The sequence below is a fragment of the Chaetomium strumarium genome (assembly GCF_033439665.1).
Source record: "Chaetomium strumarium strain CBS 333.67 chromosome Unknown B0T15scaffold_6, whole genome shotgun sequence".
NCBI lineage: Eukaryota > Fungi > Ascomycota > Sordariomycetes > Sordariales > Chaetomiaceae > Chaetomium > Chaetomium strumarium.
Genome location: NW_026944434.1, coordinates 2,787,963 through 2,814,954, shown reverse-complemented (window position 1 = coordinate 2,814,954; position 26,992 = coordinate 2,787,963). Strand labels below are relative to the sequence as shown.

The window sequence follows — 26,992 nt, the reverse complement described above, 5'->3', positions numbered from 1 at the left end:
AGTCTCGCTCGCCTGTGGCAACGCATGTCGGGGCGGCCGGATGGCCTGAATGGGTTAGTGTAGCAAGCTCGTCACCAACAACACCTTAGCCCTGAAATGGAAGCCAACGTCGCACTTCCAATCTAGGAGGCGCGGAACTAGCAAACATACGAAAATCTAGTAGAACTATGTCGGACCTCGCCGGGGATATTCTTTCGCAGGACGGTTTGGGGATAATCCTAGCTGATTCGCGATATCGAACTACTAATCCATTGACTAGAGGTCAACAGCCCCGCCCGACCTTAGGGACTTCACAGACACACAGGTCCCCGTCTTCCCATCCCTCAAGGTCCCTCAAGGCTAAGGCCGAGCATTGGGCGGGCGAGACTGGTATTGTCTTATCACGACGAGTCCGGTGTTACGTTGGTTGTTCCGTCGTGTGCCCTCTCTCCCAGGAGTTACACTACACGGCCAGGTCTAGCCTCAACCCAAGTACTCAACTGCGACCGGGTCGGGATATGGCCGCCTATAGTTAAGGTAAAGCAGCCAGAGACACTATAGATGACATACCACTGTCACGCAAGCGGCACATACGAACTTGAGGTCCCCTTTTCGGTTCGAGGTAGAAGAGGTGAGGTCGGAGAACGGTGAACTATTCCACAGCAGCCTGAGGATCGTTACCTCCAAGACAACTACTGCATATAGGAGACCAATGTTTCGAAGAGGCTGACAAAGACAGGATTGATTCAGACAGTCATTTCTGTTGTGTCCATTCTTAGCGTGTGCCTTAGCAGCCTCTATGCATATGCACCTTTTATGCCTAAGGCAGTTCAAACCCTACCAGTGTCCAGCGAAGCTCTATCGGGATGTAACTGGAAGGGTCGCACCTGCATTTTGATATATTGGATCGGCTCTTGCCTCAACACCTCTCTATCCCTTTAGTGACTGACCAAACCACGAGCTTTAGGCTGCTCCGGCCTTCGTTTTTCATGCCCTGGCCCTTTCCCGCATTGAAACGTGCACAGCATGCTCTCCGGGCATTTAGCGTATGCGAAGTGTGAGTCGACTCGATCGAGTACATCACCCCAACATTTTCCTGTGTTATCTCAACAATGCCTAAATGGTCCGCAACTGCCGGTGGAAACTCCGCGCGCCGGTACAAAAGAGATTTCGAGCTCTGCAAGGTGGTCTTTGGCGCAGTGGTAAGGAGCAACTGGGAACCGCTCGGTGCACACGGACTTACAAGAACACAGATAAGTCAGATTCTCTTTGCTCGGTAGGTCGATATCTCAAGTATGAAGTCTCGGGAAGTAAGGGTGTTAATAATATGCAGGCGTGCTCTCCCGCCCCGATGTTTTCAGTTGTTGCCGATCGAACAAGTTGTCTCGAGATCGTTCGAGGACATTTTGATCTCAGGGACTCGTATCCCGCATCATGACAAGGAATTGCTGAGGGACCCGGGAAACACCATATTCTTGCGACAAGGAACGGATTACGGCGTCAATCGCTTTCTTGGTATACTGGTAGGGGCAGCCACTCCTCTTCGACGACGGAGCTGACATCAGGAGCGCAGAGGGAAGACATCTTCCCGCTTCTCGAAAACGAACGCCTCATAAAGTTCCGCATAACCTACTTACGAACCAAAGCATGGGAACAGAATTGTCTTCTGGAGTACTACACAGTCGCTTTCAACTACGAGCACGACGGAAACTATGGGCTCAACATATGGAGGGCCGGGACGGGAGAGCATCACGCATCGAAGACAGATTCCCGGCTTTGGGATCTGGGAGACTATCTCAGCCGGCTTGCCGCTTGGAAAGGTGTGTACCATCTTCCACGTCAATGCGAGTATAATTCCAACGGAAGCAGAGCCGATGCATTGGACACTGGCATTCCATGCCAGGGAACGTCCCGATGATCCTCCAATCGGCGTTTGGAAGTTCAACCACATGGGCTTTGACAACGCCAACCTTGACCTACAACAAAGAGATGGATATAGATACGCCAGGATCACGAGTCTCGAGTTCGTATCACCTGTCATAGGATTATGCATTGTTCGCTGACTCATCCAGAATCATGTCCCTACCCCGGAGCCACGCGGAGCAAGTCATGCCAAACAACATTGCGCAACCTCAGGGCAGTTCATCCGTGCCTGAGAAAGAAAAGGCGCTTAGCGCAAGTGCCGAAGCACTACGTCAGACCGCGAAGAATCAAAGACGAACACGGTCATCAGGGACAAGGAACCGAGGTTGGCGAGCCATGCACGCCGGTTCTCGACATCGAGCCTCAAGAGGAGCGCTTTCCCCGCCACCAACGTTCCCTTCAAGCCAGGGAACATTGAAAGTCGTTTCCGGGGAGAAAGCTAATGCTGGACAAGCTGTTTCGACTCAGGATGTGGACCACGGGGATCAACCTCCACAAAGTGCTGAAGGCATCCGCAGTCCGGTTTCAGGAAAGAAGCCGGCCACGAAGAGAAAGCCCAAGCGGCCCTTGGTGAGTTCAACTTGACATAATCCTATCCCCTCCATGTCTAATCTAACAAAAAGTAGCAATTATTTGAGAATGTCACATCGAGCTTGCCTGCAACACAGGTAATCGAAAGCCAGTCTCTGAGTCAAAGTGGCAATCGTCAAGAAAATCGAAGTCCGGAGAAGGCCGCGGGCGCTGAACTGATGCAACTGCACAGTTACCAGTCAGGCGTGCCACCCTCATCGTCACCAAATCAATCCAGGTTGCTAGACGGTATTTTACTCTCATCCGACGCTATCTCCACGACCCAGAGCTCTCCCAGCATGGATGTGCACAGGTTTCTGAACCCGCCTCCCAGCAATCAGCAGCAATACCTAGATCAAGGAGCACCGATGCACGGGCTAACATGCTCGAGTTCGTCCGCGCCGCCGCGCAGCGCCTCCGGGCATCTTCGTGGTATGCGTCAGTGGGAACCCCAAGGATCGGCCCCGGCAAAGTTCTTCAACGTAGACCTCAGTGACGAAGACGAGGACACTGACATTACCGTCGAGGCGGAGACTGAGAGCCCGCACCTGCTTCAGAGCGCTGGTAGAATGGACACAGGCATTGCCTACTGCTTCCCGCCAGTTACAGGGGGCCGGCGAACAGCGCTTCTACAAGATGTCCCGGTCAGCAGTGGCGATGACGAGTGAAGGATGTTGTGTGGATGTGCTGAACAATGAGAAGGGCTTGCATGCGAAACAGCTACTTGATAACCTCGACTGCTTAGAGACAATGGATGGGTCAAATATCGCAAATGTCATTTGATATGCGCGGCTAGTGTTCAGTAAGGCAGGGCGACCGTGGCGCCACAAGGGCGTGGGGTTTCCGTGGTCGTCTTCGGGAGGGTAAACGGTCACTATTTCTGAGTGCTTCGATCCGGTAGTGAAGAATCTTTGTATTGTCAGGTCCACATCATCTGGTAATGATCTCTGCTCTGTCGACGCTACAAGGAGCATACCGCTGTAAGCAGCTCAATTATGACGCAGAGCAAGAGTATACGTAAGTATGCGTACTGTTCGTTGCTAGGGACACAGTCCCACAGTGCCAAGACCTTTGCCCCCTTTTCAGACAAAACAGATCCGGACCAATTGACTCTAGGCGTTCCAAACCGTTCCTGACCAGACCTTATGTGAGGTACAATCCTTGAGATGTGTAGCACGACGGCCAACATGTTTTAATGACCCCCATGGTCCAAAACAAAGGAAAATTACCGCCCCTGGCCAACAAAGGCGACCGTCGCCATGTCCAAAATCCCACAATAACAGTAACCCCAATGCCATGGTGTCGTCCGCCATCAACCGAGACTCAACAGGTAGATTATTAAGGCGCGAGACACAGATGAGAAAAGAAAAGGAACAAGGATGGCACCGGGGAGGGGAACCTAATCCTGCACCTCCGTAATGGGCCAACTTTGGCGTCGGAGGCTCAAGCATCGCCATACGCCGTACCGGAGAAGACCGTAGCCCTGTCCCCGTTTGCATGGTCCGCGTCAAATGTCGCCATGCTATCGGCCTGAGACGCATCAAAACCATTTCCGTATTGTGACGAAGCAGCTGCCGCAGCCTCGCGTCGCTCCAGGTTGACAATGATGTCCATGGCACCATCGAGCGTTTCCTTCTCAGCGCGCAGGTCACGCCGTTTCTGCTCGATCTCGGGGCCCTCCGACATGAGGCGCTCCAAGACTTCCTGCGTGGTTGCGTGGCTCGTGAGACCCAGCTTCTCATGCAAGTAGCTCTCGACGACGGATGCCACGCGCGGGAGCAGGCCAGACATGACGTGGATCGAGGCGTAGTCCACAAAGCGATTCGCAGCTGTCAGATAGTACCCGCGGATGTACGCGGCGACAGCCAGTTCTGGTTCGAAGGGATCCGGACCGAGGTTTTTGAGTTCCTTAGCCATCTTGATCTCCTCTTGCCGCCGCTCTTCATCGGTCAGTTCCTCCATCTTAGGGACGGAACAGAGCTCTTCGCCATTATGGGCGGCGATGCGGAAGTGGTTTCGGTGGCGAACTAGAATCTTCATTTCCGCCGTTTTGTGTCGCTGGAGGGTCTCCTCATCCTTGGTAAAAAGACGCTGGGCTTCGAGCTTGTAGATGAACAGTAGCTGCTGGCGTAGTTCGGCTTTCTGGGTCTCAATGAAGACCCGCATGTGGTCCACTGATTCCTTGTACACAGCTCGATTCTTCAGATGCGAGAACGTAGAGTCCAGAATCGCGAAGATTTCTGCCTGGAGGAAAGCAAACGTATTGTTGATGAAACTCTCGAGGTGAGGAGCCCATGACTTTGCCGCCTCCGTGTACAGAGGTTCGTAAACGCTGGCAGAAACGAGGCCGGGCTGGCCTGGAATAGCGGCGCGCCGGATAAGGTTGCGGATGTCCATGAGACTCTTGGATCTTGAACCTCGGCTGGGCGTCATACCGTTGACAGGAGTCATTCTGGAATGACTGGGTGTCGTAGGGAACATGGGGTAGTCCGAAGGCTCGGACTTGACGACACCATTTGCTTGTTGCCCGCGATGCCGCTTTGGAGTGGCTTCTGTGAGGTCCGTGGCAGGGGCGGGACGCTTCCGCATAGTCGGCGAAACGGCCGGGCTATCGCCATCGAGGACAATAACCACCGGGTTCGACGCTTTGGCATGCTCTTTCACGTTGAACTTTGGCTTCAGCCCAATTATGGTCCTCTTGAAAGGCTCGCCAAAACGCGAGTCCCAGATACTCATAAAGTCCTGGTGCATAACCCTATCTTTTACCCGGATGGTGAATTGGGTGAGGCTCTTCATAACCTCCAGTTCTGGGTTCTTCGGCGGCTCGGGGTACTTCTTAAGTTGTTCGCCGATCTCCCCAAGGCGTTTGTTGACATTGCCCTTCACCTCGGGGAGGCTGGAAAGGTTAGATAAATGAAACGTCGGGAATGGAGAGGAACTGAACTCACATCTTTGCAAACTCCTCGCCTAACTTGAGCGACAAGAATGCCTTGAGTTTCTCCACGCCACATCGCTCTCTAGCCCCGTCGAAGGCTTCGGGCCACTGGCCTGTCGCATCTGCTGTCCGGTTGAAGAAGGCCTCTTCCATCTTATTTTGCTCTTCCAGGTCGCTACCCTGGCGTGAAGTGATGAAATAGCCATGACCAGTCCGATGCGCGTCGCCTCTGAGCATGGCGAGCCAGCCGGCGGCAGCATGATCCTCCTTCGGCAGCAAATCAGCCTTAGTCATTATGCCGATACATCTATCCTCCGCGCGCAAGCCCCGAACGAGCTTGAGAGCTAGGGAATTTTCGGTGTCCTGGTTCATGGGCACCGCGCACAGAATAATGGCGCTAGGGCGGGAAATGTACTCCTTGGTCAGATTTTGGACGACTTTCTCGAGAAAGCTGTCTTCGGCCCGTCTCGCAGTCATGAATACACCAGGAAGATCGTAAAAGTTGAGGTCAGCTAAGTCAGGCCCCTTGACCTCTAGGGCAACTGTGTTGGGCGAAAACTGTGCTTCGGCCCTCTCTTCCTTTTTCTTGACCTGGTCGAGGTGCTGCTCCCGGGTGCTGTCGGGACCCTCACCCTTCAGTTTTGGGATGAAGAAGCTGTAGTGGGTGCTGGGATTCAGAATTGCAACCTGGGCGCACCGCAACACTGTCTCGATCTCCTCGGAGTCCGATTGATCCCGTACTGTCTTGAACTCCCGGCGTGCTTGGCGGCTTGGGTCTAACTTAACCCACGGCGGGAATCGGTTGTTTTGCTTGACATCCCGCTCTGTTATGGGATGGTCAGGCGGACAGAATTCGTAGTCCTGCTTGAGGAAGACGCGGCACGACCATTCGGCCGCACGAGATACGCGGATATGAATGGGACAGCGGGTGCATGTTCCGCTGCTACGAGGGAGGCTGAGCCCTGCAATGGCTGACATCAAACTCGATTTTCCGGACGATTGGTCGCCGACCAAGACCAATTCCGGCAGATTTGCGACATGCTGAATGCCGCGAGCCTGTAACTCACCAAGAGCATCATTGATGTCCTTCAGCCTATGACCGATGTCACGGAGAGCCCTATTGGGTCCAATGAAAGAGCCCTGGACACTTTGGGATGCCATGAACTGGGAGTTGTCGTTCTCCCGCTTGGGTCCCAGCCTGACCTCCATTATCATGAGCTCATCTTCGCCGTCCTCGGGCTGTTGGGCGCTTGAAGCGGACGGAGGCCGGGCGTAGGTGTCAATGCTCGCTGTAACAAGTCAGTTTACTACCCGTATTTGGTGAATAAGAGCGACTTACGCGCTGCGGACCGGACCTGGCGGAGTCTCTGAACCTGCTCACTAGGGGCTTCAGAATGTGCGTCCGCAGCTGAGTCTGGGGTAGCCATGGATCGGCGTTGGCCATTTCGTTGTCTAGAGCCAGCACCTGGCTCTTGTTTGATCCGAGGCATACTGTTGAAGTAGTGACCTGTGAAAGGTTAGCGAAGTGAGTCTCGCATGGAGATGGAAATGAGGCGACCATCGGAGTCGGTCAATTCAACATTTGAGATGGGAATGCAGTGGTAGCCGTAGCGCCTTTGAGACTTACCTGGCAACCGACTTTCACTTCGGTATGCGGACAGGGGTTTGTCGATTATGGCAGATTTTGGGTTCCGCTGTTTCTACGGCCGGAATCGACGATAGCGAACTTAAAGTTGAGGAGGTCGTTGTTGTACACCGGATAGAAGGGTGAGCAGAGTGGCAACCAACTCGATGCACCTTCCAGCGCCTAGTCGTCAGAATATGACAGTCTCGGCTTCAACTGTTTACAGCAAAGGGATTGCCAACAAGGAAGCCATCCACAGAATTGATGTCGTTCTTGTCGGGATCAAGAGTAGAAACCCCAACTTTATAGACTGCGGGAAGAAAGAGGAGGAGGAAAGAAAAGGGCAGATGCAATGAATGGAGGTTGCTTGAAGAAAAAGAAGGAAGGTAAAGAGGCTGAAGGAGTGGAAGAGAGGCCTTTGATACTCGGCAGAGACCTCAAAAGTGCATTGCAACTGAACCCAGGATGCACTCCAGCTGAAGATGGCAGCTGTTAAGGTGAAAGGCACAAGATTGAGCAAGTATTAACAGCCTCAATCTCGGCGCAGAGACCTCGATGAGTTTGCGACGCGGACGCGAAAGGGGCTGGAAGAGTGGGGCTGCAGGCAATTGATTGGAGCTCTATTACGCGGTTCGCTGCACCGCGTTTCATGCACGCACTTTAGGTGAACGTTTGCAGGGAACGCGTGAACATGACCAGCAGGAAGATATCCGAACCTTGAGCTTCAGGAAATATTTTGCAGGATGCAATGGGTATCAACAAAAAAGAAGACAGTGGTAGGGTGCAGACACACTAGGTGCCGAGAGGTTATTGGATTCCCAAAGGTAGAGATTTGGCACAGAAACGAGGATGACTGAGCGAAGTTGGGTACTGTGTTCGATCAGCGGGAGTACAGGACATCTTATAAGTTATGCGTCCATGTTAACAAGATGCAACAGTCTGGATTTAACATGCCACTAATAACCAGGAACTTGGTGGGTGCTCACAGTCGTTGGGCGAGTTTCAAAGTTCAGTTCAATTCTCGAATTCAAATGATCATGGGTTATCCCGCCAGCCCCGCGTACACTGAGAGTAGGGGGCAGCTGACGCACAGACCCAAAGTGACCCCAATTAGCTGACCTGCCTTCACATGGCTTTTCCGAATCCAGGGGGGTGATAATGAATTCCGGAACACCTGGCATCCAAGAGAACCCTACCTTCCACCTTCTCTTGACATCGCCCTTATCTTTACAGAGCAGCACCTCAGCGCGAAGTTAACTATCGTTTGCGCGATGTCTCTGCAGATTCCCCTACGTGAGAAGTCGAACGGCCTTGCGGGCGCCACCAAGGCTGTGATCCTGGTCAGTTGGAGTGTTGGCGGGGAATTGGTTCTGATCGATTGTTGACTGACTGTCCAGGTTGGCGGCGCCTCTCGCGGCACCCGTTTTCGCCCGCTTTCACTTGATGTCCCCAAGGTATGGCGATTGTGTATAACCACAATATTTGACGCGACGCCGCTAATTGCCCGTTTTGCGCAGCCCCTCTTTGACGTCGCCGGACACCCCATCATCTGGCACTGCCTGACCGCCATCGAGAAAGTACCGTCCATCCACGAGGTCTACCTGATCGGCTACTACGAGGAATCCGTCTTCCGCGATTTCATTAAGGATGCCTCGACAGAATTCCCCCACCTCTCGATCAAGTACCTTCGCGAATACCAGGCTCTGGGCACGGCCGGCGGCCTGTACCATTTTCGCGATGCTATTCTCAAGGGCCGCCCTGAACACATCTTCGTCCTGAACTCGGACGTATGCTGCAGCTTCCCGCTCAACGAAATGCTCAAGCTGGCACAGGAGAAGGATGCTGAGGCGGTCATTCTGGGTACAAGGGTTAGCGAGGAAGCCGCCACCAACTTTGGCTGCATCGTGTCGGACTCGCATACTCGTCGGGTGCTGCACTACGTGGAGAAACCCGAGAGCTACATTTCCAATCTCATCAATTGCGGCGTCTACCTCTTCTCCACCGACGCCATTTTCCCCTCCATCCGCAGCGCGATTAAGCGTCGTACCGAGAGGCCCCGCCTGGGGTCTTACCGGTCGCACGAAAACCTGGCGAGTTCGTTTATGATCGATGACGATGAAGAGAGCCAGAAGAATGAGGTGATCCGTCTCGAGCAGGACATCCTTGGCGACATGGCCGATAACAAGCAATTCTTCGTCTACGAAACCAAGGACTTTTGGCGGCAGATCAAGACAGCTGGCTCTGCCATTCCCGCCAATGCCCTGTACCTGCAAAAGGCCATGCAAAATGGCTCCGAGGAACTCGCCGCACCTTCGGCCAATATCATTCCGCCTGTCTTCATCCACCCCACGGCGCATGTGCACCCAACGGCCAAGCTAGGGCCGAACGTATCGATTGGTCCTCGCGCAACCGTTGATGCTGGTGCGCGTGTCAAAGAGTCAATCGTGCTGGAGGACGCTGAAATCAAACATGATGCGTGTGTGCTCTACTCGATCATTGGCTGGAGCAGCCGTGTCGGCGCTTGGGCCCGTGTTGAAGGCACCCCTACGCCTGTTACAAGCCATAACACGAGCATCATCAGGAACGGGGTCAAGGTGCAGGCGATCACCATACTGGGCAAGGAGTGTGCGGTAGGGGATGAGATCCGCGTGCAGAACTGTGTGTGCTTGCCGTTTAAGGAACTCAAAAGAGTATGTCGACCGTATCCCCAAATAGTAAACTTCCTGGATGTCGAGCTAACTCTTGCTTATTAGGATGTGGCAAACGAGGTTATCATGTGAAGGAGGGATGTGTGGCCAAAGATACCCAAGCGAGTCAATGCCACGGCAGCGATGACCCAGACGTTTATGCATTTTCCTCGCAGCGTGACAAGTTTTAAGTGAGGACATTAAAGCAAGCTAATAGAAGGTTGAGCTAGAGTCTATGTCTAAGTCCCTTCTCGGCAAGAGTGACGCTATGCAGAATTCATACATCGCTTTGATCCCGCCTTGTCTTGCCTCGTCGTCTACAGATATCTGATAACGCAAGAGTGCATCAAGGGTGCTGTTAACTTGTTAAGTACCTGGGTATCTCTTGTTGAGCATCCTTCTCTTATTACAGATCGAACAGCTACATACACCCAAAGAAGAGTAAACGCCACCGCGGAGATGGACTGCGCTCCCTGCGGACAAATAAGCCGTACGCCAAAGATCGCTATCAGCCAGACAGGTGCGACCATTAAGTTGCTCAGACAGTGTCCTTCTTTTTATTTTACCTCTTCTCTTTCTGCTCCCCTTTCTTCCCTATCGATCTCCTTTGTAGCATTAGTTTCTGATATTCTCTTCCTCTCTCCTCTCCCTAAGGTAGCTCTCTTTTCTTCCTTTCCTATCCTTCATCTTAGCGCTTTCTTTCTGATCTTCTCTTCTTTTTCCTTTTCCCTTTGTCCCTTCTTGTTCTTTTCGATTGGATTTTACTTGCTTGGCTTCTCGTTTCAAACTATTGAAGTTTGGGGTTGGGTGGGTTTTTTTTTTTTTTTTTTTTTTTTTTTTTTTTTTTTTTTTCCCTTTCACGTGGAGGAGACTGCTAATAAGGTCACGACATGCAATTACTCGGATATTTGGTTTGTACCTACCTTAGTACATAGTAGAGCTGCTTGGCCTGCAAGATGGTAGCACGGCGATCAATTCAACCGGCCAAATTACTGTGGAAGGCCCGGTGGCATTGTGCAAGCTTTAGCGAGACATATCAGCAGCGTCCCGCCAACCGTCTTCAGCTTGTTCAGCTCGGTCATCGAGGCCCGCACAACTGTCTACAACGCCTTTCAGCAGGTTGTGGCTGAGAACCCAGACCCGGAGACAGAGAACAACGCTTCTCATAAGCAATTCATTGATGCTTTGACCGACGCGTTTCAAATCCTGGGAGGAAAGAAGCGGAAAGTTGATGAATTCAAGAACAGTAACAGGGCTGAGGCCAATGATTTCGTCAAAGCCAAAGAAGACCTTGACAAACTTGTACTTGGGAACAAGTCTGGCGCTCTGGATCTCGGCAGAGGAGGGAGGGTTGATGATGGTGAGGTCAGAGAATCCAACGACGAGGTGGAGCCCGATCAGCAGCATCAGTTAGACTCGAGCTCTGGCCCCCGATATCGCCGGCAGGCGAAACCGGGAAGAGGAAAGGGCAAACGCGTAAAGAAGGGGAAGAAGCAATAGAAGCCCGTTTGCCCCAAGGAGCAGAGCCTGGACGACGTGTCTCTCGAGAGTTATCGCATAACCCAGGGCACGGATGGAATCATCACCAATTTCTTGATGGCGGTCTACGGTATTGTTAGGGAGTGGCTAGATCTGCGCACTACTTGCAAGGCATCTGGCACGACTGCGCATACGACGGGCTAATCAGTGCCGTTTGCGGAACGCTCTCTAACCTGGCCATTGCGATGATCTAGAGGAGTGCAGCGGCTATCTTTGTCGACTTCAACGGCCACGATGATTACGAAACCGTCATGAACACCATTACGCGGGGAAACCCAGACAAGGGCCAGGGGATGTTTACGATAGGGCTCTGGAGAGTCGGGTCGGGCGGTATAAGCGTCGACAAGGTTCGGGAGTCCAATGTGGACGTCAAAGAGCAATTGATGATCTATACATACCAGGACCTTGTCGACTTTGTCGAGGATTTCCAAAAGAACCGCTCGGGGAAGACCACCAAGCGCATGTGGGACGAGCTTCGCAACTGGGACCCCAACTTCAAGCCCCAGAGAGCCACGAACGAGCAGAGAATCCGGTGGCGTCGGTCATACACCATCAACTGGCTCTACGACTTGGTCAATGTCTTTCCCTCCATTGTGGTTCAGCGTGACACCATGCGGGGGGAGAACCATGTACTGGAAAATGTGGATTGGTCGCCGGAAGGACCCTGGGCCAGGCACCGAAGACTCTATGGGCTGAACGAGTTTGCAGGCTTCGTCACTTCCCTTGCGATGCAGAAACCGGGGACCGACATCTGCAAGCGGATATTACCACACCACGTTTTCCAGCTGGCGTGCACCGTCGGCTCCTTCATGGTCGCTCGCGGCTGGTCGATCAGCTCACTGAAAGGCCATATTCTCGATGACCCTGCTCGAAAATTCCGGCCGAGGCGCGATGTCGACCTCTTTCTGGACCGCAAAAATGAGACATTCGGCACCGGATTTCTGCAGGGGGTGGCTATCTTGAAGCAGCTGCTCCAGAGAAACGGCTTGTTGCACCACGATCTGCATCGTCATCAGAGCCTGTGCATGATCTTGGATTCATGTGGCGACGACTTTCGCGACTGGCTGGGCGAGACAAAATACATGTATGGCCTCACCACCATTCCTCCATCCAGGTTCTCCCATTGCGATCCGAACGGTTTGTGGGAATACTCGCCATTCCTATGCGGTGTTGGCCTTGCCGAGGCCCTCGAGCTCGCTTAACTCGTTGGTATGAGAGTGTGGGAGGCACTTCCTGAGCCCATGTTGCTCACACACTTGCACAACATGCTTGTGACGAGAGGTTACATCAGGAATCCCATCGGGATGTTCGCGACCCTCGAGGAGCTGTTTGGGCCGGCCTTATTTGACGGCAAGCCCCCTACTTCCGACTTTGACGAGGCCTTGCTTGAGCTTGTTGGCAGAAGGGATCGCCTCGCTACCCGGAGAGCCGCTGCGGCGAGAAAAGAAGCTGCATTAAGTCATGACGTTCATCGCATGCTGGATGTCAAGCTGAACAGGCTCTTCAACACGAAGTCCCACCTGATACGGTACCGACAGTCAAAGTGGAATGTCGATGCCATTTCCGACGCCGATATCTCGCTCAAATCGCCATTATGGATGGTTCGGCTTGCCACACAAGTCGTGGTCGATCCCGTTACCGGCCAGCGGCGTCTGAAGGACACAGACCTTGTGGAACGCGCCAGAGCCGGGGGAATGGGTGACAATGGGCTGTTGCAAGTCCCACCCTTCCCAGTCATCGCGTCCCTGCAGCAACTACCAGAAGGATTGGGCGCCTTCCTGCCGGAAATCTATGGCTCGCCTAACCTCCCACCGGAGCTCAGTGGAGCAGCGATGTTGCACGCTAGCGGGCTTTGCACCAAGGGCAGCCAGCAACAACCAACTGGCCGCACTCCCCTCGACCTTGTCAAGCTCGACCTCATTTGGAACGTGTGTGGCGAGGCCCCGGTCTACAGCCTCAACTACCTTTTCACCACTTGCATGTTCAGGGTGCTGTTCGGAAGGTTCGAGACCGAGCTCAAGAAACGGCGGAATCCGCTGTACATTCGCGCATACGAGACCGAGTTCGAGTGGAGGCTGCTGAAGCCTGCGGGTTTGACGCTCATGGCATTGGCCGGGCAAGATGAGGAGTGTCTACTGGTCATGGCAGATATCTTCCAGAAACCCCGGGCGGGCTTCAGGAAGCATATCTACTGGAAGGACCTGGAAACGAGTGCAGACTGGGCACGGAAATCCCTGGAGAAGGCGGAGGACGGCAATATGGACACGGATGCTTGGTCGGTTATGTGAAACCCACACCCGACAATGGGGAACTACTATATTCACGCAGCGCGGGCTTTCTTGCGTGTATGACTTCAAGTCTGCTATGGTATCGCTGCATCCGAACTTTTTGTCTTTCTTCCCGATATCACGATTTGCTGACAAATAAATACTGGACGTGTTAGGGTATTTTAATGGATATCATGACGATTCTGTGATCCCGTGGGTGTAGAGTGCTGCTTGGGTTTAGTGCAGAGATTCATGGGAAGCTGTCCAGCAGCTTCATTTATTAGGTTATGTTATCGGAGTCGTCGCTCTAAGACCACCTCACCCTGAGAACTGTCAAGGAAGACGGGAAGAATCATTTTGCGGCTGCCCTTAAACTCAGCGACGGGCATGTAATGTGCAATCATGTCACCACACAGGATATTAGCCAGGTACCTAGTAAGTAGCTAGTGACGGTGAGCGTTTTCAATATAATACAGTATCATCGACACCGAAATGACGAAGACAAAAAACCCAACAATTCCTGCATTTGTCGTATAGGAAATGCAAAAAAAAAAAAAAAAAAAAAAAAAAAAAAAGAACAACAGAGAAAAGGAGATAACCTCAATCATTCCGCACGCGTTGTTCATCGTCCTCGGCCGTCTGCTTGACGGTCCGCTCGCCATTGTCTCCACGCACCATCGTGGCATCGTACCACTTGTTGATGTCAAAGCCACGGCGGAAATGCCAGGCCGTCTCCCAGAGGTCGAAGGCCTCCCGACCGGCTATGTAATCCTCGAGGCCGATGACCCGGCACTTCTCCAGGCGCGCGCACAGCTTGTCCATCACCTCGATTGGCTGTCTGCCGCCGATCACGACCAGGCGCAGGTTCTCGAATGCCAGCATCTCGCTGGCGAAGCCTCCCGAGAGCGAGGTGCCCTTGAACGCCATGACCTCGTTGGGGTGCCACTTGTAGAACCAGTGGAAGACTGACGAGTGGGTGCGGCGGAGGTCGATGAACTGGTGGCCCTCCGCCACGAGCGCCATGCGGGTGATGTTGGGCGCGTAGTGCGCTAGCATCGAGAGGAGCTCGCGGTAGTACATCACGGGTCGCTCTCTGCGGATGCGGATTTGGACGCTGCGCAGCGAAGGGGCATACTTCTGGATCAGCAGAAGCCTGTGTGACCGTTAGCTTTGGTAAGGGAAAGACCCAGTGGTTTTGGAGGTAGTGAGATGGAGGGTTCAACGGGCTCTGTAAAGGGGCCGGGAAGGAGTGTTCCGTGAGAGTGGAAGCCCCGATAGGATGAGAGATTCGAAGTCCTTGTATTGTGGCGGTAGAATATGAACGTAGTGATTTACATACCACGGATAGATGACACTTTTCTCGATGTCGTTGTCATCTTGAGTGTTGGCATCGCAGTCCTCAAGCAAGACGAACGTATTGACGCTATAGAACCAGTCGGCAGCTTCGGCCGAGACAGACTTGCTCACACGGAGCAGGGACATCGTGAGGCGTGGCTTCTGGTACCTAGTAACGTCAATCTTCGTCAGTGACCCTTCTCTAAGAATGACGACTCCCAAGTCGAGTATTCATCTCGGTGCTTCATGCTCGAGACACGTAGATGGAAACTTGATGGAAAGCTGATTGATGACTTACCACGTGCCCGACACATCAATGGCATGGGGAGAACGGAGCAGATTGTCATAGACTCGGCAACGAAGCTCCATCGGGAGCGAAAGAAAATGCGAGAAGTAAAGACGGGGGGCACAGGCGCGGGACGGCTGGAACCGTCCAACAGCCTTGTAGCCCTTGATTTGCGGTCGCCTTCCCATTTTGTAGTTTTGCGGTTACTGACGTGCTGTTGAAGGAGAACTGGCAGAGCTTCCTGGCGGTCGATACAAGATCTTGCGCTTGGGACGAATTAAAGTAAGAGTGATGAAGTGAGGTAGGCGTGATGAAGTAACCAAGGGAAGCGTGATGAGCGACAAGCCCGAGATGCAGTCTTTGAGATTCCTGAGTGGTAAACTCCTTGGGTCGATGAAGAGAGCAAAAGTAGGGTTTGAGAAGAAGGATAGAATAGTCGGTCGGCACGGCCGATAAAGAGGCCGATAACAGGAAACCTGCTGTGGTGGAACAACGCGTTTGTTCGCGAAGGTGACGCGCCTCAAGGCACTATCGATATGAACAGCCATGGTGTTTTGGCACGCGAAGTTGGGAAGCCAAATATCGCACGAGTTCAGATAAGCACGCTTGACGGCACTTGTCATGTCCGCTACAAATAGACCATGCTGTGAACAGTAGTGATGTTGGTTCTAAGTGGTGGTGTAAGACGTCGGACTCTTCTGAGAGCTTAGTCTTGAGAATATGAGAGCCTACATCAGATGATGCTTTCTCGTGAGCTTGGTTTCTTTCTATAGGCTCATTCCAAGGTAAGAAGCGCAAGTTAAACCACTCGAACCCGAACACCGCTAGTCTGCAGGTCCTTGTTTGCCTCATCTGTTTGTTCTATGATGACTGAGACCGGACGGAAGTACTAGTACTAGTAAGCAGCCGTCACTACAGGCTTGACCAGAGCTTGATGACTACGAGGAGATGATCCCCTCCACAGCAAGTCCCTGGTGGCGTTGGGGATCATTGCCAAAGCCCATACCATCTTGCGCCCAAGATCCCAATCGCGGGACTTGGGTGTCACCTACTTACACCTGGCAAAAGCTGAGGTGACATGTAGTGTAAGGTAGGATCTGTTTATTTCGGGCCTTCAGCCATGCTGCCAGTTGTACGCGGCGTCTCCAGCGAAAGAGTGTTGAAACAGCCATCTACCTCTCCCAACGCCGATTGCGAAAGTCATCGTTGAAGCAAGGTGACGTTCGTGACACCGAAAAGAGCACATGTGCGTTATAGGGAAGCGGCCTAAGAGTTTCAACAATGATGACTCTCTGATAATACCGGGGGGACCAAGAACCAGGTCCCATAATGGTAAAATAGACCAGTCTGGCTATCATTAATAATGGGAGCCAAGCTGTGGTCCTCGAGGGATCAAGCCGCTGAGCTCGTGAGCAAAGGCAGCATTTCTGAACTCAGGAATGTCATACAGCCCACCACAATAACGCCCAATTTAGGCTAGGACTGAGAGCGGCAAGAGTCCGCCCATTGCAGAGCAGGGCTCTGTTCAAGTGGTGTTTACGTTGGCAACCTCTACAGAATGAGGACCGGTGCATAGCCGCTCTAGCTTGAGTATCAAGGATCACGACTGCTCCCACAATCCGGCTTGCCAAAAATCTAAGCGCCTCATCGCAGACCCAGCCATTGCCACCATGGCTACGCAAGCTCCGGTAAGCTGTCCCTGCGCTTCTGCTGCGTTGTCCCCGTCGTGTCAACTCTCCTGGGACAACAGATGCCTAATGGCCTGCCATAGTTGCGTACCTGCTACCGCCTGGTAATGCAATATATCCATGATTTTACTAAATATCGAACAGCGCGGCCAGTGATTTGGCTCACCGTACTTGGTAGAACAGCACTCGAGGTATTCGGCTGTAGCTCATTATCAGAGGTACGTGGTGAGAAGCGACTCTAAGAAGCATTAGCTATCAGTCATGGGTCGCTGGTAGGATGTCTCCAAGCATGCTTCTGACAGAGTCTAACAGGATGTTATATGGCTTCGGGTGTTATTGGGTTCAAGCCCGTGGATTCATTGATCACAACGACCTTCTGTTTAAAGGACGATTTCTTCTTGATGGCCCCGGTGTTCCTTCTGGTGTGATCGCCCTCTTGTCGAGACAATGCATGATTCGTGGGACGTCTGTTATTGAAAAGGCATGCCTGTCTCTTGCGGCAACGTCGACAAGTGTGCACAAGGCAGTACGTCGCAGCGCTTATGTCTTCCACTGCACATTCCTGGAGCTTAACGCAGCTTGGCTTCCGGCCTTGGCTTCTACTTAATCAGCATGGGATGCGAATCTCGAGGTAGCGGGTCAGAGATATCAGTAGTAGGTATTACACCACTGCATGTAGGGTTTACGCTGGACTATTGTTAGAATCGCCTTGAGACCGCAGACACGATCTCGTCCAATAGAGGAAATGGGGAAAGCCACATGAATGGGGACTTTCCACTTACACTAACCTCGTATGCTGACCCTGCTGAGCAACTCGATGCTGAGGTCTCGGTTACTTCCTGCCAATGGAGACCCCAAGCGTGGCGCTGCGAGATCTCCACTTGAACGTTTAAGGGAATACTGTGCGACTTCTCCCATGCAGCCAAGATCATGCAGCTTGGCGAAGTGGCTTGGGAGTTGGAAGTCAGGACGTGGTGGACGCGACTTCGCGAAGACGCCCATGTGAATGAAGATGTGCGTATCAACGATGAGAATTTAGCCTTGGGGGGAATTGGGGTGATGATTTGCAAGAACTGCTGGTATGGCTGGACGGAGAGCAGAATGTCTCATGGGTAGGGTGAACACTTCACTGGCTGGGACGCTGGGTCGCCGCGTTGGTTGCTGTTTGTGGAGTGACATCGTCCATGCTGCGGCTGAGGCGCTAGCAAACAGCTCCATACATTCCGCCTGAGATCTAGACCCTCATGCGTTGAAATCTGCCTTGTCCCACAGTTTGTAAAACAGTAAAAGAGCTTGATCGCCCGCTTCCCTTGTTGTCACAGAAAGAAGACCCCTCCATTCACTCTTCATCACCCGTCTGCGGTAGAGACGGTCACCAGGCAGCTTCCAATGGCCGATACCGTTCCAACACCACAATATGCCGCGCCAGCAGCAGTCGCGCACAGTGAGGAAGAACGGTACATCCAGCAAACCCCGGTCTGGGTGGTCGTTGTTCGCGGCTTCCAGCTCCTCCTCAGCTTCGTGATCCTGTGCATGGCTGGGTATCTCATCCATGGGCTCGCCGTGGGTGCCAACGTCTTCGCGCTTGTTTGCGTGAGTGTTACTGGTCGTCGTTGTGGGTGTCTTCAGTGAGTACTGACTCGCATCGCAGTGGCTGTTCACTTGGATCGTCGTAGGTTATGGGCTCATCACCGAGAAGGTGCGGGGCGCGCAGAAGGCATACAACGTGTGGGCCGTCCTATCGCTCGACCTTCTCATGGCTGTTTTCTGGCTGGCGTCGCTCGGGGCCAATGCCGCTCTGCGCGCACAGTTCAACACAACCATCAATGTCGACAGCTGCAATAACAATGGCAGCGCCGTCAACAGCAACATGTGCACCGTTTCCTCGAAGAAGATGAAGCGTGGTGGTGTGCTCGCCGACCACACTGCACTCGCATGTATTAGCGCCATTGCTGGCCTAAGTGCCCTAAACTGGTTAGTTGCATCATCCAGGTGACTACGTTGGGGGAGGCGAAGGGCGAAAGGCCGGGTCACTGACTCTTCTGCAGGCTGCTCTTCATCGCAACGCTTGTCTTCCACGGACACACTTTCCGCTTGTGGCGCCAGGAGAACAAGAAGCCATCTGTCGACAACGCGACCGCCGAGATGAAGCTGGAGGGCGCTCCGATGTTGGCCACCCAGGCCGTGGCCACCCAGGCCGTCGCCGCCGAGCCCGGTGCCCCGCAGTACTCGTCCCAGCAGCAATACCAGTCCCAGGTGTACCCGTCCCCGGCTGAGGCCGATGCCTATCCACAGCAGGCGGCGGTGTACCCGCAGCCCGGGGTTTATCCACAACAGACCGCGGCCGGCTACCCCCAACAGCAGCCCGTCCAGTACCAGCAGACCGGCGAATCGTACGCTTCTTCCTACCCCGACACAAACGAGGCGCAGTATCCATACCAGCAGCAGCCTTATAGCCCGCATGGGACGCCAGCACCGGGGCAGCCATACTATCCGCCCCATCAGCCTCCACCCAAATGAACGGACACTGCGTCAGATGTGTGTTTCATGGTTCTTTCGATGACTAGAAGGGTTCAACAGTGGCTTTCGGAACGGCGCATTTGGTATCTGCTTTTTGACATGGGGTTCGGTAGACGGTATGATGACGATTCGGCTAATGGCTTTTGGGGCGGGTCACTGAAGCGTGTTCGCACTGATGTTATACCGTAGGATATTTCTTTTCGGGGCGGGATGTATAGACATGGTTCGAGCTGACTGTTGCCTCGTGTCTCTGTGACACGGTGTTGCCCTGTAAGGGCGACGACGTATGACTCAGGGCTACCTGGTTCCGTGTTGAGGAAGCAAGCACCGACTCCATATGCTCTCTGTTGAGCCAGGCGAGGGTGCCATTCTGTGTTTCGTTGCACCTATGAAGGAGCCAGCTGACTGACCTTACATCATCTCTTTACCGATGGGTCCGGTTGGTGATACAGGAACACCGTGTAACGACATGTAACGACTCGGAGAGCACTTGATCCTCTCCAACGTCGGCCACAACTGACTTTTCGCGCAGAAGATCCGCAGGGGAGGTGAGGTAACTGCAAAGAGTTTCACTTTGAAAGGATAAGGGTACTATCCGGAGAATACCGCACGTGCTGCCGGGCCCGGTTGCGGATGCGACGCAAGCTTTACCAACGGTCGGGCCTAGAGTTCCCGACGGGCCGACGTTCGGCCTGGAAAGTGGAAACTCCCCTCGGCGGTTGCCGCTTTCTTGGTGTCGATCACTGCCCCACAAATTTGACAGTCTCCACCAAACTCTTTACCCAGCGCGAGCTTGTTCCCCTTCGACATCATGATACGAGTGGATCTGCATCTACATAGCTGTCTGACGCCCTAGATCGATTAGAATCAGGGAGATACCACTGCCTGATGGGAAGAGCTCATTCATAGACGGCACTACTCCGTACGGAGAAGTTCACTTAAGGTGGAGGCATCAACAGTCACCTAGTCATCTCACTATGTAGGGCACGTTACCCGTCACCACATGGTGTGTGATACTCCTAATCTGTACAGTTCTGCGAACCGGATGCTTTCTTGGATAACCCGGTAACGTGCCAGCCAGTTATCTCGTTATTACCTTATGTACCAGAACACTGTCCCAACGAAGTTCTTGAGCAAAGAGCCACATCAAAGAGCCACATCTGCCCTTGTTGGCCCCTGACTACTGATCCACACCGAGCCCGATCCCCACATATGACAACAAAGGTGTGCCGACATCTTACCCACCGACGGGACACAGATGAGAAATCGATGCAGCTGGCGTAGGTGCGAGCATGTGCAGCTTCATGCAGCAGAGACCTGCCGCAGTACCGTATATTGTAGAACCTTTTGGCCAGGCTGTCGGTTACCAACCAGAGCTTGTTTCCAGCCACCAGCGCAAGGGATGATCCGCGCTGTTGTATGTAATTGGGCCGCTGCCATGTATGCATTGCTGTCCGTACCTGCATGCCAAGTCAGTGCCGCGCCAGTCGACACGCAGCACCAATAGAGCCATTCCAGCACACGCTTTGTGATATGGCCAAGGTCGGCCTCAAGTTTCCGTGGCCGTCCAAATCTGCGGTGTGCTGAGGAAGCACTGAGAAGTGCCGAGAATACTGATCTACCCTAAGTTGCCGTCTGGCACACAGTTGGGTATAAATATGGCCTTGACTTGGCGGAGCTGGCCTCCGCTCAGGAGGCTGGGCAATGGTTAGGCTGACGTTCCGCATGTGATATGTGGTCTTTTCTGCCCTGGAAACCGGCCCCATGCCACATGCCCATGCCCAGCCGTCAGTCATGATCAAAAAGACATCCTTCCCCCATGTCTCCCACTGTGCCCAAGCATTCAACAGATAGATACCAGAGGTAGGTAGTCTTCTCAGCCCTATCCGCGGTCTGTCTTTCACGTATGCGCACGTGGTGGAACTGGGACAGGGGCCGCCAGCGGGAAGATGCATGTACATGCATACATGCCATCCAAAGGCCGGATCCCAGGGAGGTCGTCTTTCCGTTCAGGGCTCGGTGCCGAGCAACTGAGCTCGCAGAGGTACCATAACAACGACCGGAAAGAAACTGGAACCATAAATGCGGCGGCGAATGGCATTGCCCGACCGTACACGGGACCCGCACGGCCGGAGGCTTTTCTTCATGCGGCTCCGTTCATTCCTCCGCTCCTTTTCTTCCTCAAACAACTTCAGCTCCGGTGATTCAGAAACCCAGCTTACATTCCGCAGCGCATCTCACTCAAGCCAAGTTGCTCGTTGAGTCCGGTCAAGCCTTCTTTGAAGTAAGTAGATGACCTTGATATCTCGACCGGAATGGGGATCCTGACCGACCTTAGTTCTTCCATCCAGAAAGGGATCTGAGTCAAAAGACTGCCAATCGACATATTGGGAAATCTCTCATCATGAAACTTCATATTTTCCTCGCTCATTTGGCGATGATCGTCGGGATTATCGCACAAGGTGTGACCCAACAGATCGCCCCTGAGGGCGGGCTGCCCGACAATTGCGTCGGTACCAGAAACGGCAAGTTTCAAATTTCGATTTCGCCGCTCGTCGCTCCTGATAAAAAACGCGACCTGGACCTCCAAGTAAGTTGGACCGCCTGATGGACTCCAACGAAATGTACCAGACCGGAGAGGGTGATGGCTGACTAGCACTCATCAGGCGCGCGGTACCTGCGATGCTGAAGGAATCCTGACCTTGGAACTCAACAACACGGTCTTGACTGACTCTCATTCACGTACCGGATACATTGCCTCAAACTATCAATTTCAATTTGACCAACCCCCCCAGTCGGGCGCAATCTATACTGCCGGCTTCTCTATCTGCCAGAACGGGTCTTTGGCTTTCGGCCCATCCACCATCTTTTGGAGGTGCCGCTCGGGCACCTTCTGGAATCTGTACGACCGCTGGTTCGCGGAGCAATGCGAACCAGCGGAAGTCGTGGTTTTGCCCTGCGTGGAGAATCCCACGCCGTCCGCCGACCAGGGGAGTGTGGTTGGCACCCAGGTAGTGACGACAACGATTGTCTCACCGCTTGCAGATGGACAGCCGCAGGTAGTCACGACCACGACGGCGATTCTCATCTGCCAAATTGGTGATGGTCGGTTCCTCGTTCCGTTTTCTGCCTGCCACCACGTGATGAGACATATCAGACTGACGAGAAACAGGCCAAATTCAGGTGCACACAACGCCCTGCGGAGCCGCTGTGACCACCCCGATGGTCACGTACACCGCCCCGCCCGTTTCTCAAGGCCCCGATGGGCAAATTCAAGTCACTGGGGTGGGTTCGCATACCACGTCGACCGATCAGCCGACAACCACCTCCGGTCCTGTTGGAGTACCGACCAGCGCTCCGCAAGTTGGCGCCGCCAACCGTATTCGGGGTCGTGTGGTGAGTGGTGGGGTGGTTCAAACCGCACTTGCGGTTGGCGTGGCAATGGTATTCTGGGTCTGTTGAGTTGGGGGAAGCCAAAGGAATTGGTCATGGGAAATGTTTTGCTTTTAAATTTGCGTCTCGTGCTCTTTTCTATGGGATTGATGGGACCAGGATCGACACCGGCAGGGAGTTACAGGGGGGTTCTCGGTAGTCAGAAATCTCATCGCTGGTCCCAACAACATGTGATACCATAACGGGAGAATGGCTGACTTGCCGGCGATGATAATGTGGTCGACGCGGTTTTGAAGTTCAGGTTTACATCAACTACTAGGACTGGAATGGCGGCATGACATGACACATACGACTTTCTCGAGAACTCATTGTGAATGAGTGAATATCCCATGTCATGGCGTCAAATTAAAGTGCAATGGAGTGGCTTGAGGGTCCGAGCGCCACACACGACCTTGCCGAGGTTTATCCGGCATGCCGGCTACGTATCGCCCGGCAAGATTCGCGATGTTCCACGATGCATCTCTTCCCATTTCCACTAGACAGGGCAACACTTTTTGCAAAGTCCTCCCTGTTCACTCCGGCCTTGGATCGTCGAGTGACTCCTCCAACATGTCGGAATACTGGAAATCGACACCTAAATATTGGTGCAAGCACTGCAGCGTCCACGTGCGTGACACAAAACTCGAGCGTACCAACCATGAAGCCACAGCAAAGCATCAAGGGGCCATCAAGCGATCCCTCCGAGACCTGCACCGCAGCGCCGACCAGAAAGAGCGCGAAAAGGAACGGGCGAAGCGAGAAGTCGAGCGACTCAATGGAGTAGTGTCGGGGAGTACCGGCGCGTCGAGCGCATCGCGGCCGGGCCCCAAGTCAAGCGGCGGAGCATACAGCGCGACGCCGCAGCAGGTATCAGAGGCAGAGAGGCAAAAGCAGCTCGAGCAGCTTGCCGAACTGGGCGTCAATATCCCAACGGAGCTGAGGGGAAGCATGGCGATGGCTGGGGAGTGGACTGTTACCGCGACAAGAGTCCTTGAAGAGAACAGTGACAAGCCAGGAGACAAAGATCCTGGTTCAACGGAGGCTCGTGCGGTTGGAGTCAAACGTGAGAGAGACCGGACGGAAGAAGAGAAGGAGCAGGAGGAGGCGATCAAGGGACTCTTCAAGAAGCCGCGGAAGTGGGGGATCGACTCCAAGACAATGCCCGCTGAGGAAGACGCCGAATTGGAGGCATTGTTAAGTGGGCCGCTAATCAAGGCCAAGAAGGAGGAAAGCGAGCCGCCCCAAATCAAGACAGAGGACAGTAACGAGGAGACGGCGCAGGCAGAACTCGACGAAACGGTTAAACAGGAGTCTTCGCCGCCCATCAAGGTGGAACCGGAGCAGGAGGAAGTCGGCGCCGGCATCGGCCCGGCCAAGGAAAGCGTACCCGAGCTTTCCCCCGGCGCAGACGGAGCAGCAGTCCCAGCGGTCATGTTCAAGAAGCGGAAACCCAAAAACATACGGCAAAAGTAGTGGCAAGTTGCCACAGCCGGTGCGTAGGACTTCTGCACTTTGTTACTCCGATCAATGATACCCACTTACTGTATCTTTGGCAATCCGGTGGGCAAAGTGTTCGTCAGTCTTGTTCACCCCAGTGAACCTGTTCTGCCCGCGCCGTGGCACTTTGACATCAGTGTCCCCATCCCATGCGAGTCCATACTCCATTGGTACACTACAACCACATGTTCTTCCCCACAGCGATGCCACCGTACCAGCCTGTTGTTTTGACCCATGGGCAGAGTATATTCAGGTTGCAAGGAAACTATTTACAAGAGAACACAGCTAAACGTGTCGTGAAAAGAATTGGAATCATCATCGTCCTCATCTTGGCGGCGACACCAGGCCGTCCGCGTGACTCATCAACTGCACCAGCGCAGCGCCTCGTTTCATCGCCCACACCCCCATGCCGAGTTCCAGCCTCTTGTCCATCATCACCATCCCCACTCCGGCCACACGCCTCAAGCGCTACCAACCTTGCTAATGAGGAATCGAGGCGCATCGGTCGACGCCTCACTCGTGTACAGGAGGTGCGCAGGCATGATGATCAGGGTGCCGGTGCAGACGGTGTCGCCCACGTTGCAGAACACCTTGGTCTTGTCGGCGGGGTAGTTGGGGATCTGGCCCTTGTTCTGCAGGTTCTGGGTGTACCCGAACAGGACGACGCCCTTGACCTGGTTCTGGATCGTCGACGACAGCTTGCTGACTGTGCCAGCCATGAGCGCTGCGCCCTGACTGTACCCGCCTGCGACCACGGACGCATTCGGGCACTTGGTGTTGGCCAAGGTGAAGAGCCGGGTAGCTTCGCGAATCGCCGCCTGGGATGTGCCGCCTGGCAGGAAGTTGTCGGCGAGCGTGGCGCCATACGCTCCGCCGACGCCTTGGACCCAAATGTCGTTGCGGTACTCCCGCTCCAAGGCGGAGGCCAAGGGGGGACCAGTCACGGTGCCCTGCTACTTGTGAGATTCCGCTGTCCTTCGCCGTTTTGGCTCAGGGGAATGGACCACATACCATGTTGCCGACCTCGGTCGAACCACGAGCAAAGATCAGGATGACTTTGGGGCAGTTGGAGGAGCTGCCGCTCTCGAGGTCGTTGCGGGTCGAAGAGAGGATTTGGCGGGCTTGGAGCTCGGCAATAGCCTCAGCCTCTACGGGGGCGGTCGGCAGAGCGGCAGCAAGGCCGGCGGCGGCGAGGAGCTGGAGGAGCTTCATGTTTGCGGTGGTTCGGGCGTTGATGCGATGGCTTACACGACGACACGATTGGGCGGAGCAGAAACCGGCGGCTCTCCAATGGATCTCGAGGCTGGGTGGTGAGCTGGAAGGGAAATGTGAAGTCGCCGTGAGGCTCGACGTCTATTTATCTCCATTCCGACCTGATGTCTCCTTCACTGATGCCAACCCATCGCCAACCTTCTTGCTACCTGCGGTTCGTCCCCCGCAGGAAGGGGAGAGAGAGACAGACGGGCCCCTAGCCTTCCGCATTCCAGGAGCCGAGGCTCCGAGGCTACCGCAAACTTTTCTGTTGCGGGAATAGCGTCCGCCGACGTCTCCGGCCGTTCGTCTCAAAATGCGACTCGAAAAAGCATCTCGGCGCCGCCTCAGCGGCTCGGCCCTCTCCTCGTTACACGGACGGGGCTCGGGCTAATGCGACGGAAGTGTACAGTACAGGTATTACGGTAATATATCTCGCGGCGGTTTTGTACCGATGTACAGTACGTCTATACCGTACCCACGCGGGTATTGTCCTCCGCCTCCGATACTACCATTACCGTACAGATACATACGTTCGCCTCCGCAGCTGTATCTCGTCTCACACTTCTGGTAGCCGCAGCCAAATTTGTCTCAGCCAAGCAACACAGGGCAGTCTCACTCTCAGACACTCAGCCACCTCCGACGACTATGACTGACACTGAACCTATTCTTAATACTTCTTGTCTCAGTGTCGCTCGCGTTTCTTGGAGTTTTGGGTAACCCCGCGTATTGTCCCGGTATTGTACAATACCGGAGTAAGTGCGTCCTTGATCGAAGATCCGCGTCTTGGTTGCAGTCCGAAAATGTCACATTTTCAGCCAGGCGCAGAAAGAAAACATGGGGTTCAGGTGGCATTCGGATCTATCGGGTCTTTTCTACGTGAGTGCTATGTAGTGTATGCACCTATACATACAATACTACCCAAATCCGACCTTGTGGTTTTCCCCGCGTTTTCGGCAACTAGCGCATGTCAGCAAGGGCTCCTGGAGCTAACTTAATTAGGCGTCTTGGATATCCCCGCTCTGCTGTTTCATAGAGAGCACCTTCGAATGTTCTTCTGCACAAAAGTCGAAAGGTGCCGAGGCTCATCAGTAATAGTAAGAGTGTTGAGGGCGTTGCCAAGCCTTCATTGGTGCGGAATGGTCCACTGCGTATCCAGAAATAGAGGTTCTTGCGAGTGAAACGATGAAAGGGGATGGGGGTAATGGGGATTCAGGTGGGCTGACCACACGCATAGGATGCGGGTAGTACTTCTGAAACCCGCGATTGCTTTTTGGGCGGATACCTACAGGTGCCTGACGAACTTACCTATGTGGTGTGAGTCAACTTCGAGAGAGATAAATGCCGAGATCCGAGGGACGAGGAGACTGACGGGATACATCTCGGACGAGAGAAACGAAAGTGAGGGGAAGGTTAGAAGGGAAACGAGGGTTAGTGATAAGAGATGCCTTAGTTATCA

At 53.8% G+C, this 26,992-nt stretch overlaps 10 protein-coding genes across 10 annotated transcripts; 6 read left to right on the top strand and 4 right to left on the bottom strand.

Annotated features, from left to right (window-relative positions):
- The first annotated feature begins 803 nt into the window (after positions 1 to 803).
- B0T15DRAFT_281785 (uncharacterized protein) lies at positions 804 to 3,361 on the top strand. The gene is made up of 6 exons (XM_062863587.1): positions 804 to 1,255; positions 1,313 to 1,502; positions 1,553 to 1,799; positions 1,849 to 2,002; positions 2,052 to 2,472; positions 2,529 to 3,361. The coding sequence occupies exons 1-6, from the start codon at positions 1,092 to 1,094 to the stop codon at positions 3,138 to 3,140; spliced, it is 1,788 nt and encodes a 595-aa protein (XP_062719452.1). The 5' UTR covers positions 804 to 1,091; the 3' UTR covers positions 3,141 to 3,361.
- Positions 3,362 to 3,915: 554 nt separating this feature from the next.
- Positions 3,916 to 6,897, bottom strand: B0T15DRAFT_401451 (P-loop containing nucleoside triphosphate hydrolase protein; the record flags this gene model as incomplete). The annotated part of the gene is made up of 3 exons (XM_062865110.1): positions 3,916 to 5,368; positions 5,421 to 6,696; positions 6,747 to 6,897. The coding sequence occupies 3 exons, from the start codon at positions 6,895 to 6,897 to the stop codon at positions 3,916 to 3,918; spliced, it is 2,880 nt and encodes a 959-aa protein (XP_062719451.1).
- Positions 6,898 to 8,031: 1,134 nt separating this feature from the next.
- Positions 8,032 to 9,994, top strand: B0T15DRAFT_281774 (nucleotide-diphospho-sugar transferase). The gene is made up of 4 exons (XM_062863586.1): positions 8,032 to 8,371; positions 8,429 to 8,485; positions 8,549 to 9,721; positions 9,785 to 9,994. The coding sequence occupies exons 1-4, from the start codon at positions 8,303 to 8,305 to the stop codon at positions 9,809 to 9,811; spliced, it is 1,326 nt and encodes a 441-aa protein (XP_062719450.1). The 5' UTR covers positions 8,032 to 8,302; the 3' UTR covers positions 9,812 to 9,994.
- On the bottom strand, positions 9,700 to 10,527 carry B0T15DRAFT_540935 (uncharacterized protein). Its single transcript, XM_062869819.1, has one exon. It carries the CDS (start codon positions 10,246 to 10,248, stop codon positions 10,036 to 10,038), a length of 213 nt encoding a protein of 70 aa, XP_062719449.1. The 5' UTR covers positions 10,249 to 10,527; the 3' UTR covers positions 9,700 to 10,035.
- Positions 10,528 to 10,608: 81 nt separating this feature from the next.
- Positions 10,609 to 13,545, top strand: B0T15DRAFT_560841 (uncharacterized protein; the record flags this gene model as incomplete). Its single annotated transcript, XM_062870540.1, has 6 exons — positions 10,609 to 10,633; positions 10,746 to 11,104; positions 11,219 to 11,327; positions 11,369 to 11,409; positions 11,452 to 12,398; positions 12,474 to 13,545. The coding sequence occupies 6 exons, from the start codon at positions 10,609 to 10,611 to the stop codon at positions 13,543 to 13,545; spliced, it is 2,553 nt and encodes an 850-aa protein (XP_062719448.1).
- Positions 13,546 to 14,124: 579 nt separating this feature from the next.
- B0T15DRAFT_513815 (uncharacterized protein) lies at positions 14,125 to 15,333 on the bottom strand (the record flags this gene model as incomplete). Its single annotated transcript, XM_062868072.1, has 3 exons — positions 14,125 to 14,677; positions 14,864 to 15,028; positions 15,158 to 15,333. The coding sequence occupies 3 exons, from the start codon at positions 15,331 to 15,333 to the stop codon at positions 14,125 to 14,127; spliced, it is 894 nt and encodes a 297-aa protein (XP_062719447.1).
- A 2,810-nt stretch (positions 15,334 to 18,143) lies between these two features.
- B0T15DRAFT_281724 (uncharacterized protein) lies at positions 18,144 to 19,442 on the top strand. Its single transcript, XM_062863585.1, has 3 exons — positions 18,144 to 18,426; positions 18,485 to 18,807; positions 18,882 to 19,442. Exons 1-3 carry the CDS (start codon positions 18,223 to 18,225, stop codon positions 19,351 to 19,353), a joined length of 999 nt encoding a protein of 332 aa, XP_062719446.1. The 5' UTR covers positions 18,144 to 18,222; the 3' UTR covers positions 19,354 to 19,442.
- Positions 19,443 to 21,502: 2,060 nt separating this feature from the next.
- On the top strand, positions 21,503 to 23,117 carry B0T15DRAFT_281688 (uncharacterized protein). Its single transcript, XM_062863584.1, has 3 exons — positions 21,503 to 21,637; positions 21,705 to 21,943; positions 22,020 to 23,117. Exons 2-3 carry the CDS (start codon positions 21,758 to 21,760, stop codon positions 22,986 to 22,988), a joined length of 1,155 nt encoding a protein of 384 aa, XP_062719445.1. The 5' UTR covers positions 21,503 to 21,637; positions 21,705 to 21,757; the 3' UTR covers positions 22,989 to 23,117.
- Positions 23,118 to 23,282: 165 nt separating this feature from the next.
- Positions 23,283 to 24,344, top strand: B0T15DRAFT_281655 (uncharacterized protein). Its single transcript, XM_062863582.1, has one exon. The coding sequence runs from the start codon at positions 23,356 to 23,358 to the stop codon at positions 24,256 to 24,258; it is 903 nt and encodes a 300-aa protein (XP_062719444.1). The 5' UTR covers positions 23,283 to 23,355; the 3' UTR covers positions 24,259 to 24,344.
- Positions 24,345 to 25,875, bottom strand: B0T15DRAFT_281659 (carbohydrate esterase family 5 protein). Its single transcript, XM_062863583.1, has 2 exons — positions 25,294 to 25,875; positions 24,345 to 25,232 (listed from the first exon to the last, which is right to left on the bottom strand). Exons 1-2 carry the CDS (start codon positions 25,492 to 25,494, stop codon positions 24,744 to 24,746), a joined length of 690 nt encoding a protein of 229 aa, XP_062719443.1. The 5' UTR covers positions 25,495 to 25,875; the 3' UTR covers positions 24,345 to 24,743.
- Between the last annotated feature and the right edge of the window lie 1,117 nt (positions 25,876 to 26,992).

Bases quoted from the DNA above. Each gene is read 5' to 3' on its own strand.
- B0T15DRAFT_281724 (XM_062863585.1), top strand. From the start codon at position 18,223: ATGGCCGATACCGTTCCAACACCACAATATGCCGCGCCAGCAGCAGTC. The intron at 18,427-18,484 runs GTGAGTGTTACT...CTCGCATCGCAG, and splicing joins ACGTCTTCGCGCTTGTTTGC to TGGCTGTTCACTTGGATCGT. The intron at 18,808-18,881 runs GTTAGTTGCATC...ACTCTTCTGCAG, and splicing joins GGCCTAAGTGCCCTAAACTG to GCTGCTCTTCATCGCAACGC.
- B0T15DRAFT_281774 (XM_062863586.1), top strand. From the start codon at position 8,303: ATGTCTCTGCAGATTCCCCTACGTGAGAAGTCGAACGGCCTTGCGGGC. The intron at 8,372-8,428 runs GTCAGTTGGAGT...CTGACTGTCCAG, and splicing joins CCACCAAGGCTGTGATCCTG to GTTGGCGGCGCCTCTCGCGG. The intron at 9,722-9,784 runs GTATGTCGACCG...CTTGCTTATTAG, and splicing joins CGTTTAAGGAACTCAAAAGA to GATGTGGCAAACGAGGTTAT.
- B0T15DRAFT_281785 (XM_062863587.1), top strand. From the start codon at position 1,092: ATGCCTAAATGGTCCGCAACTGCCGGTGGAAACTCCGCGCGCCGGTAC. The intron at 1,800-1,848 runs GTGTGTACCATC...CAACGGAAGCAG, and splicing joins CCGGCTTGCCGCTTGGAAAG to AGCCGATGCATTGGACACTG. The intron at 2,003-2,051 runs GTTCGTATCACC...TGACTCATCCAG, and splicing joins GCCAGGATCACGAGTCTCGA to AATCATGTCCCTACCCCGGA.
- B0T15DRAFT_281688 (XM_062863584.1), top strand. From the start codon at position 21,758: ATGAAACTTCATATTTTCCTCGCTCATTTGGCGATGATCGTCGGGATT. The intron at 21,944-22,019 runs GTAAGTTGGACC...AGCACTCATCAG, and splicing joins AACGCGACCTGGACCTCCAA to GCGCGCGGTACCTGCGATGC.
- B0T15DRAFT_281655 (XM_062863582.1), top strand. From the start codon at position 23,356: ATGTCGGAATACTGGAAATCGACACCTAAATATTGGTGCAAGCACTGC.
- B0T15DRAFT_281659 (XM_062863583.1), bottom strand. From the start codon at position 25,494: ATGAAGCTCCTCCAGCTCCTCGCCGCCGCCGGCCTTGCTGCCGCTCTG. The intron at 25,233-25,293 runs GTATGTGGTCCA...CACAAGTAGCAG, and splicing joins CGACCGAGGTCGGCAACATG to GGCACCGTGACTGGTCCCCC.
- B0T15DRAFT_540935 (XM_062869819.1), bottom strand. From the start codon at position 10,248: ATGGTCGCACCTGTCTGGCTGATAGCGATCTTTGGCGTACGGCTTATT.